Consider the following 9,778-nt stretch of genomic DNA (forward strand, 5'->3'; position numbering starts at 1 on the left):
GACTGTCCAATATACAAACCTTCATAAACGAAGTGAAAGTGTGAAATACTGTTTCTAGGAAAGAGAAACTACAGAGACACAAAGGAGTGGCGACAGGGTAGAAGTCATGCTGCATACACCACAATGGACACACAATTTCCAAGTATCACAATCATCGTTGCATTGTTCAACTCCATATCATTTAATTTTCTATAGTAAAGGAAAACGTTCGTTAATAAAAAGCACGTCTTAGATTGTGAATGAATTGATTGCCATTGTGAAAATTTGCATTCACTTACAGTGCTGCTTGAAATTATGTGAACCTCCTTGAGCCTTTTGGGGTTTTATTCGGTTTATTAATTCATTTTTATCAATACCAGTATTTTTTACATTAAATAACAGGTGTGTGTTAACAATTCAACATTTTATTCTTCCGGAAATCATGTGTGTAGACAAAAGACTAAAATAAAACAAATGATTTGGGTTCACTTTAGTGAGCCTAAACAGACCTGGTTTGATCTCTGTTTTATCTAGTTCCGCCCAATTTCTTCCCTAAAGATCTCTCATTACATTGGTCCATTTCATCACTCAATTTGTCCCACCTGATTGTGTTTACCTACTTTATTTAAGCAATGCAGCTCAGGGTTCACTAAATGTTTGGACATACAAAAGTTGGCAAATAATTAGTTTTATTTGTTTAATTTATTTCTGGAAAATAAAAACGTGTTATTTAATATAAAAAAATACTGGTGCATTATCTCTAATTGGCTTGTGTGCTTCAGTCTAACAGATGGAGATAAATAATTATGAGTCTATTTTTCTACTGTCTCTAATTCCATGTTATGTTCAAGGTTACATATGCCATAGATTACATTTCATCAGAATCTGTTTTTATCCTCCTTTTACCCGGCACTGGAGTTCAGAAGGCATTTGGACAGGTTAGTAGCTGAGAGTTAAAGTGCACGGTAGTATTTCTGGGAAACAGAAACTGTAGAGACACAAAGGATTGGAGACAGTACACATGTACACACCGCCTCACTCGTTGGAAACAAGGTTTCATGACAGATGATACTCAGGCACACCAAACATATTGACTCAGGGAGCAGCCTCAGTTAAATGGGTGGATGAGGTGGCACCAGGAGTACTGTATATATAAAGCAATGTGTGGAGCGTCATCCCATCATTTATTCATCACCTTCAACGCCCGTGAATCAACTCTCGTTCCATTTACATCACAGGTAAGAACAGAAACTGTAACTCACTGGATAGTTTTACTGTAGACATTTACTTTAAATATTATGGTTTAAAATATTGATGGTTTTGTTACACTTTGAACATTTCCCTTTTAATTCCTCATCACTCCTGTATGCATTATCATTGTTCTTTAGAACAGCCATGGCAGCAGCATATTTATCCAGAAGCAGAGGAGTGGCTGGTGTCGGAACCACCAAAGGCCTCTTCTTCATCTTCACTCTGCTGTGTGTGGTTCACCTCGCAACTGCACTGACTCACAAGGAACACCTGGTAAATAAATAGCCTTCCTTTACTGTACAAAACGTTTCATTTGTAAGTCACTTGGTGTCATAAGAAGCAACATATACAATTTAAATGTTCTTAATTTTCTTCTATGATGTAGTATGCATTTCTACATGCCAAATTAAAGGTGCTGTAAGTGGAATGGTTCTTTTAGCTAACTTCCTGTCACTTACTGCAGTTAGCAGTCCCCTCGCTTGTCCCTACGTCACCACATTAATGCACTGCGGTCTTCAAGCAGCAAGTTATCTAGCATCATCTCAGATCCATAAGTGCGATAAAACATGATAAAAACCATCAAAACAGACATTGGGAAGGATTTGTACCTGCTCCGCCATTGTATGCGCATAAACATTCACCCATCTGTCGCCCTGGCGTGCATCGGCAGTGAGACCATGAGTGAGACGGGTGTCGGTTTGTAGCGTTCTCTCTTGTGATTGGATATTAATTTCGGGATCCCCGAAAAGTTTATTTGCCGATTACATGCAGAGCAGCTGACTGAGAGATCGGCTTTATGAAACGTGCACATTATGTAAGTGATCACTGTATGAATAAAGAGCGATTTACACTTATATTAACATAAATAAATCGCTTACTTCACCTTTGAAGCTGCTGTCTTGGTCAGATGTCCATTAAAGTAAATATGTGTACATTCTCACTCACTCTGTTTTTGCAGGTAAAGATCAGGGAAACCGTTGAGGAATCCCAACGAAAGTTAGACACCATAAAAGTGAGTCTAGTGAGCTGTTACTCATTCACAAGAGACATTATGTATTGCAGTGCTAACAATTCAAAATAGTTGGTTGAGTAAGTGCAATGTCATGAAGTGTTATAATTTTTCCTACTTAGGCACAAAGGACAGATCTTCAGGAGAAAGTCAAGCGCTTCATGGTGGAAACTGATGTGCAGTTTGAGGTGTTGGATAAACAAATACAGATGGTTGAAGAGGGCGTGGGAACATGGAAGAAATCCATCAAATTATTTGAGGAGCTTCACACTGAATTTTAACTTCCATGTCTAATAGTGGCGGCTTAATTTCAATGATTCCATGAATTGGCCATGAACTACATTTACAAATGTATTGATGCTTTCTACTTTTTCCAGTTTTTTGCAGTAACACGATAATAATTTTGCAATTGTACTTTTGCTCATGTATACCATTTTGCATGTGCAGTGTGTAACCCAAATAAACTAAATATACTGAAATGTTTCTGATGCCTTCCTGCATTGCTACTTTAAAGTGTCTTTGAGTGCCCTCCAAAAAACGTTACCTTAACCCTATCAAAGCAGTTTACAATGTAAAGCTGATCACAATGACTTGCTGGACTGACACAGATTCAACTGGTTCCACAGCCCAAATAGTAAGTCTGAGAGTCCAGCCACTTAACCACTTGCTCTAGCGTTGGCTCCATGCTTATCATTGATTACCATCTTTGTTGGGCGGAGCTACAGCTATACGCCAGATCCTTGGAAAAGCTCAGACACCTGATGTGTTATCAGACATCAAACATCATAGGAAATAAGGGGAAGGATATTGCTCAACCCTAAGCAGCATGTAATCCTCTTGTCTTACACAGGGAGCTGAATGGGCCCCTGTACAGACAAAGACGGGCCTTTGTTTGCAAGAGAAACGGCGACAGCTTCCCTTTTTCTCTGTCTGAAAGGTCAAAGGGTTAACGGCATGTTTCTTGACACTCATTATGAGAACACATAGAGGGGCTTGATGAGAATCACTTTCATTATAGCTTTCAGTCAGCTGTGTCTTCTCCCGCTACAATCAGTATATGAGCAGCTGATCTCAGAAATACACAGACATGCTCACGGCGGGCTGCAGTTCAACAATGGGCTCTGATTTGCAGGCTCCGAGAGATAAGGCTTTCTCAAAGTGGCAATAATAGCATTTTTTATCATTTATTTTTTTCTACCTGTCATTATTTTCTCCATCAAATTGATAAATGGTGTGTCAGCAGCAGCATAGCAAAGATGTTTTGACTGGTGCGATAGAAGGAGTGCATTTCCCCCTTCTTTCAAATACCTGCTTAATGTTTTAGAATTATTCTTTTTTTATTAGATTTGCATTAAGGCCTTTTTACCCTGTTTTCAACACATTGGAGTTATTCAACTCACACTTGCGGTGCGCATTAATGTACCCTATGTGTGTGTACATATCTCTGTTCAGTCACTTTCTGCTGCTCCTACATTCACATGCTAGACCTCTTCTCACAACAGACGAGGTGCTGTGTGAATGTCAAAATGCACATGTGTGGACCATGAGTTTGGCGCGAACCAGCAAAAATTGGCTACTGGTCCCTGAATAGTTTTTAAATTAATATGCCGGTCCTTGGAATAAAAAAGGTTGGGAACCCTGCTATGCTTCATGTAGTATTTCACTATAAATAGGTTACATTGAATCTAAACAGTTAACCGGTTAATAACCGTCAATGTGCGTTGATTCTTTCTAAATGGCCATCCTTAGTATAATCTGAACATTAATTAATATTTTATTGAATCAACAATCTCCTCTCTCGAGGTTTCATGTGTTTCCACTAGATTAAAATATGTTGAAATGAATTCCCCTCTTATCTTCATTATCGTACAATAGCAACAGATAAAATCAGCCAATGTAATTGCATCAGCCATTACTTGACTAAAGTTTCACTGCTGTGGATGTGAAAAGCACTATGGTCAGAGCATCTACATATTATATCCCCTAGTCTTTCATAGCAGACCAAACTACAGATAGTAGTATGGTCTGGAACCACGCTATATTGTTTTGGGTATTATATATAAAATGGGTCTGGCCTGTTTTAATTTCTTTAAAACAATCACAATCGTCTTGGGCGGTGCTGAGCCCATGAAGCCACAATGTGTCCTTTCAGAATAGTGCAATTTGGTGCCGACCATGGACCTATTACAAAAGGTGCCGACCAACAGGTTAATGATGCACGCTGTGTGTGTGTGTGTGTGTGCAGCAATTCAGAGCGGAGCATAAACGGTAGGCTACAGCAGGGGAGGGGAAGGGGAGGAGTTGGCAGAAATAGAACTGATAAGCTCCTCAGTGCCCATCTCAGCTCTCCTGATTTTCATAATGATCTATGCTGTTTGTTGCCCAGCAGTAATATTAGAAGAAACAGCAGGAGATTGCGGTAATTAAGACCTGTCTTCTTATTGCTAGATTATTGTGCTGTTTTGAGTTCATATAATGCCTTACCTTTACCCATGCCACATATATTGATCCGACATATGTCTTGGCATTCCCCCTTTTTTTTTACCCTACATACAAAAACATATTTTGAATATGGCAGCTTTCAATAGGCACATGAGATCGATTTAAAGCATTGTTTTTGTGGGGCAGACTTCTTCTCGGCAACAGCAGAAATGCTCCTGGACCATTTGCCACACTGGTCACAGATGCTGGCCCTGGAAGGACAGGAGGTGGGTGGAGGTTGGCGTCTGTGTTAGAAGCCTGAAAACAGCAGGCTACATCATCATCTTGAAACAAGCTCTTGGGGGTTCTACTTTGTTTACCAACACAGATCAGTTCATACAAATGAAGAAAACACTCTGTTCTGCAGAGCTGAAGGCTTAAAGGCCAGGACACACCAGCCCGATAATCGCCGTCGTCAAAAAAAATGGAGTCGGCCGTTTCAGGAAGCTCCAGCTTCCCGTCGCTGCTAAAGAACACACCGAGACGACTGTTTATTTTCCGTACGCTCGCGGGACGTAATGTCTCCACAACAGCAGGCGGCGCTAATCTGTATTGTGGCCCGAAAAAATACGAAAGCCGGAAATGATTGGACATCTGTCTAGAGCATAAACACAGATAGAAATACGTATTTATATTTATGGACCATAAGAGCACAATTTTTAGCAGAGAGTGTCGAGCATGGTGTCGAGCAGTCAACAAGGGTTGATGCATGTGAGTACTCTCAAAACGAAACGAACAAACACATTAAAACGATGGCTAGCTGTTGTTAGCTGTTTGTGCTACCCGCCTCACTTCCGGGCTTCACTGATTCGCTAGCCCTCCACCAATCAAATTGCTCCAAATGAAAGACGGTCGACAGGCTCAAAACAAGCCCGACGACCTCTACGTCGGCCGACGTCACGGCACACACCAAACAGATTCGTCTTTTTTTTTGACGACGGCGATTATCGGGCTGGTGTGTCCTGGCCTTAACACATAGTGGGACTTTAATCACCATCCCTCCTGAGACAGTTAACCCCCACTTCGCTTTTCTTCTCCAATCCTTTAGGTGGATAGCCTTTGTATTTAACTCTAAGCAACTTAGATGAAGACAAAAGGGCCTCAAGAACATCATACTTAGGCCTGTTACTCTTAGGTGTCATTATTTAAAACGTTCTACATTTAGCAGCTCATTATCAGTAGATCGATGCTCATAGTTGTCAGAATCCATTCGCATGTCAGAAAGTGTCACAAAAACGAAAACCTCTACCTGGTGAGGGAGGTTTGTGCTGTCATTTATGCCAGTTATGATCATTAAGAAACCATGATTTTTTTGTCAACACAGATATGCATGGACAGACACACACAAGCTGTTTTGGTGTTTTGTGCCCCCAAAGGAGCCTTCAGCGCTGCCTGAAAGGAACTCCCCGCCCCCCAGCAGTTGAGGTTAGGGTTAAGGTCAGGGCCTTCCAGGCAGCGCTGCCTTGAAGGATCCGTTGGCTGCACAAAACAGCATCGAGCTGCACGAACGCACGTACACACACACACACACACACACACACACACACACACACACACACACACACACACACACACACAGTGTTGAATATGTTATGTAATATACTCGTTATCATAGGCTGACTGAATGACATATTGCTTGACGGAATGGAATGATCCATTTGGGGCAACTTCTTACAACCCAATTCTTTTCAGAATGGGTTTCCTCTTGGACTGAATAAGTGAATACATCTCAGTTATATTTCGGATCAGCTAAATGAAAGATTAAAACATTTCTGCAGAGACAATTAAAGGGCAAGCTTGGATATTGATCTGCAATTTCCTGGTAATATCCTGAAATATGTGCTTTTCACTCAGCTAGATTGTCATCATATTACATGAGTGGCACTGGCACCTATGCAAGTGTTGGGGCTACTGTGGTGAATTTGAATAGCCTCTATAATACTGAAGGCTGCAGGTGTAAGCATTTCTAAAGGTCAAGGACACAGAAAAGCATGGGGTACGGTCCCTAAAATAGGGTTGTTATTGGGATGCTGAGATGAGATGTCTATTTGTAGTTATTAACAACACGTGATGCACCCCACACACAGATAAGACACTGTTCTGTAGCTTTAAGAGAGAGCCAATGCTGGCATCTCAGCCTGCTGCTTCAACGCTACTACCAAAATCCTCTGTATGTCCTGTCTGGGATCTGATCAAATAAACCTGAAACAAAATGACGGTAGTCCAGTTCTGTTCGAGTCTTATTTCAAGCCATGGGGAACAATTTCGGCTTACAACACTACTGTTTTCATAACATAGGTACAGGCATATAGTCTTTAGGGATTTGTATCTAATACTTCTTAACCACCACTATAATTACTGTGTTATCTTAGGTAAAGGTAATGTATTGATACAGACATTATTGGGCGGAAGTTGCTATGCTGATGGTATCCTGTACAATCATCCAAAGAGGTTTCATACCACACATGTTCTGTAGGTGTTATGGGTGGCTTCTTTAGAGTTACTTGTGTTGCTATCCCCATAACCAGTTCTCCCTGATCCGTCTTTCAGTCTCCCTGTTGTGATCAATAAATCTGTCCAGACACAGTTCCCACGACGAATGTCTTCGCAGTCACCTTGACCGAAATACAGCTTAAGTCAGCAAGTGAGCCACCAGAGAGAGAGCAGGGAGAAAAATCAATACTTTCAAAATAGCCAGTCATTTATTTTCATTTCAACATGGTTTGTTCCAGTCAACGGAACAAATTCTGCTGTGTGCATTTTTTTTCATCTGTGATAGAAGTTAAATGCTGTCTGGCACTAGGAGTGAATGATTGGGAGTGGCTGTGGTGTGTTGTTAAGACCAGGGCAGACAGCAGAGACACTGCGTTTCCATGGGACAACTAGATTGGATTAAGATATATACCGAACTTGCCACTCGGACGGACCGTATCACTTGTCTGAGTATACAGTACATGGCCTTTCAAATATTCGATAAATGGCCGCAGCATAGTTGACTCTGCTACACTAGGTGGCGCTGTAGCCCTTTCAACAAGTGGTTATAGAGCGATGTCCGGTTCCTTTCCGGCAACAACACTACTATTTATTACGTCGTCTCCTTCCACTTCCTTGGGAAATCCTCCGGAGGGATTCTCGAGCAAGCGCAGAACGAGAACTCCGATATGAGATAGGCCTACGATCCCTGTATACATGCAGGTAGAATGCCGACTATGAATGAGTTATCTAGGTGTTCTTATCCGACTTCGCTTGTCCGTTAATGTGCTGATTTGTGTGCGAAGTAAATCGGATAAAGGTGTTCACATGTATTTTACAAGTCCTGTTGAAGTCTTATTCGTTTATCTACCCGATTATGAGTCTGCATGTAAACGCACTGACTGCTACTTAGAGCAGGCAGTAAAATAATCAACATCAGAGTGTGTGTCTTAACTAGGGCTGCACTATTAATCGCTAGAACATTTGTAATCTCGATTCATATATTTTTGCAATGTCATTTCTAAATGATGACGATTCTCTCGTTCATATTCCCCCTATGCATTGAAGTCAGGCTCAGTGTTCACTTCTTTGCTTTGGAACAATTCCAGCTGCTATGTCAATGACAATTACAATGTAAAACAAAAATACATTATTAATGTATAATTCCCACAAACAACTCAATTGATATATAACTAACCAGTATTCCTCCTTGGAGCCCCAGATGTTGATACTGTAGACTTATGCTATATGTGAACCAAGAAGCTTTACATTCAGTGGTTGGTTGCTCTGAACAGATTGGGTGCTAGGTTTTATTTATTTATATTATGTAGTCTAAAGTTGTTGCTTTACTTTTTTTTTAGAATGTCTAAGTGTCAGTAAATGTTTTTTTTTAAGAATTGTATAATAGGATCATGATGTTATTTCTTGAGGAGAAAAATGGTGATTCACATTTGAACGAGAATGGTGCAGCCCTATGTCTTAACAGACCGAGCCACCAGGATGCACCAATGTACTCCTCATGGTAAACCTTCACACACCCTACGTTCCAAATCACATACTCTTTATTTTTTCTATTCTACATACTACATCCAACGATAAAAATAATCTAGTTAGGATGCAGTAGGCAGACTATTGGGAAATACTTCTACTTATTTATTTCATCATAACATTGCGCCTTGATCTTGCCTCTTGCTTCTATATCCGTCGCATCCCTGTTTGTTTTCATATGGAGGCTCTGTTGATGTGACGTCACTTCAGGTTCGCACTGGATTATGGGTCAGAATCGCGCAAATAGGATGCTGTTTTCAACACCAACAATCTTGGCCGGATGTACTAGACATCCGGGTCTTTCTTACCATCCTAAATTTTGGCAACAAGAATCAGGACATACAGTACTAAATCTTTTTTCTACCATACTAAATAGTAGAAAGTATGCTATTTGGAACGCAGGGACAGTGTCTCACTGCAGTTTTCTGCTGCAATCAAACCTGTGCCAAAGTCCTTTCTAACAGTCTTGGGGCATCACAGGGTCGTCACCATGGTTACTACTCCACAATATTCAGGACATTCAGCGGGATCCAATCGTACTTCTTGGGCTCTTTTTTTACAAGGAGATATCAGAACATTTGGCGAGCAACTGAAACTTCTCACCTCCCTCTCTCCCTGTCAGGCCAGCTGCCCTGTTGGACAAGACATACTGTGTGTCTGTACTTCGTTAATCAGTCATAGAAGAACAGGGCTATACAAGCCGCCGGCACATTGCACAAAGCCATGCAGCCAGCCAGTGTGTGAAACTGTATAAAGTTACTAAGTCTTTACTCTGACGGTTACCCCCTAAAACGATTCTTTTGTGCAATATTCATTTTAAATTTGTGTTATAATTCCTATTGATCGTGTTCTTCCTTCAAGTCATTCAAATACTTTTAAAGTTTCCTCTTCAATCATTTTCAAAAGAAAATGTATGGTAGCCTAAGTGAGTTATTTTCATGATTAACTGATGTGCCTGTTAACTGTCTGTGCTACAGATAGGAAGGAAATGATAGTAGAGTATCACAGCAGTATTTCAGCTTGCTATATCTCATTGTT

At 40.7% G+C, this 9,778-nt stretch overlaps 1 protein-coding gene across 1 annotated transcript; it reads left to right on the forward strand.

The window, feature by feature from the left end:
- Nucleotides 1–1,152: 1,152 nt before the first annotated feature.
- LOC307262467 (uncharacterized protein) lies at nucleotides 1,153–2,691 on the forward strand. Its single transcript, XM_080043356.1, has 4 exons — nucleotides 1,153–1,217; nucleotides 1,368–1,503; nucleotides 2,189–2,242; nucleotides 2,362–2,691. The coding sequence occupies exons 2-4, from the start codon at nucleotides 1,375–1,377 to the stop codon at nucleotides 2,518–2,520; spliced, it is 342 nt and encodes a 113-aa protein (XP_079899482.1). The 5' UTR covers nucleotides 1,153–1,217; nucleotides 1,368–1,374; the 3' UTR covers nucleotides 2,521–2,691.
- The last annotated feature ends 7,087 nt before the right edge of the window (nucleotides 2,692–9,778 follow it).

This window comes from Ammodytes marinus, assembly GCF_949987685.1.
Source record: "Ammodytes marinus genome assembly, chromosome: 16".
NCBI classification, from domain to species: Eukaryota; Metazoa; Chordata; class Actinopteri; order Uranoscopiformes; family Ammodytidae; genus Ammodytes; species Ammodytes marinus.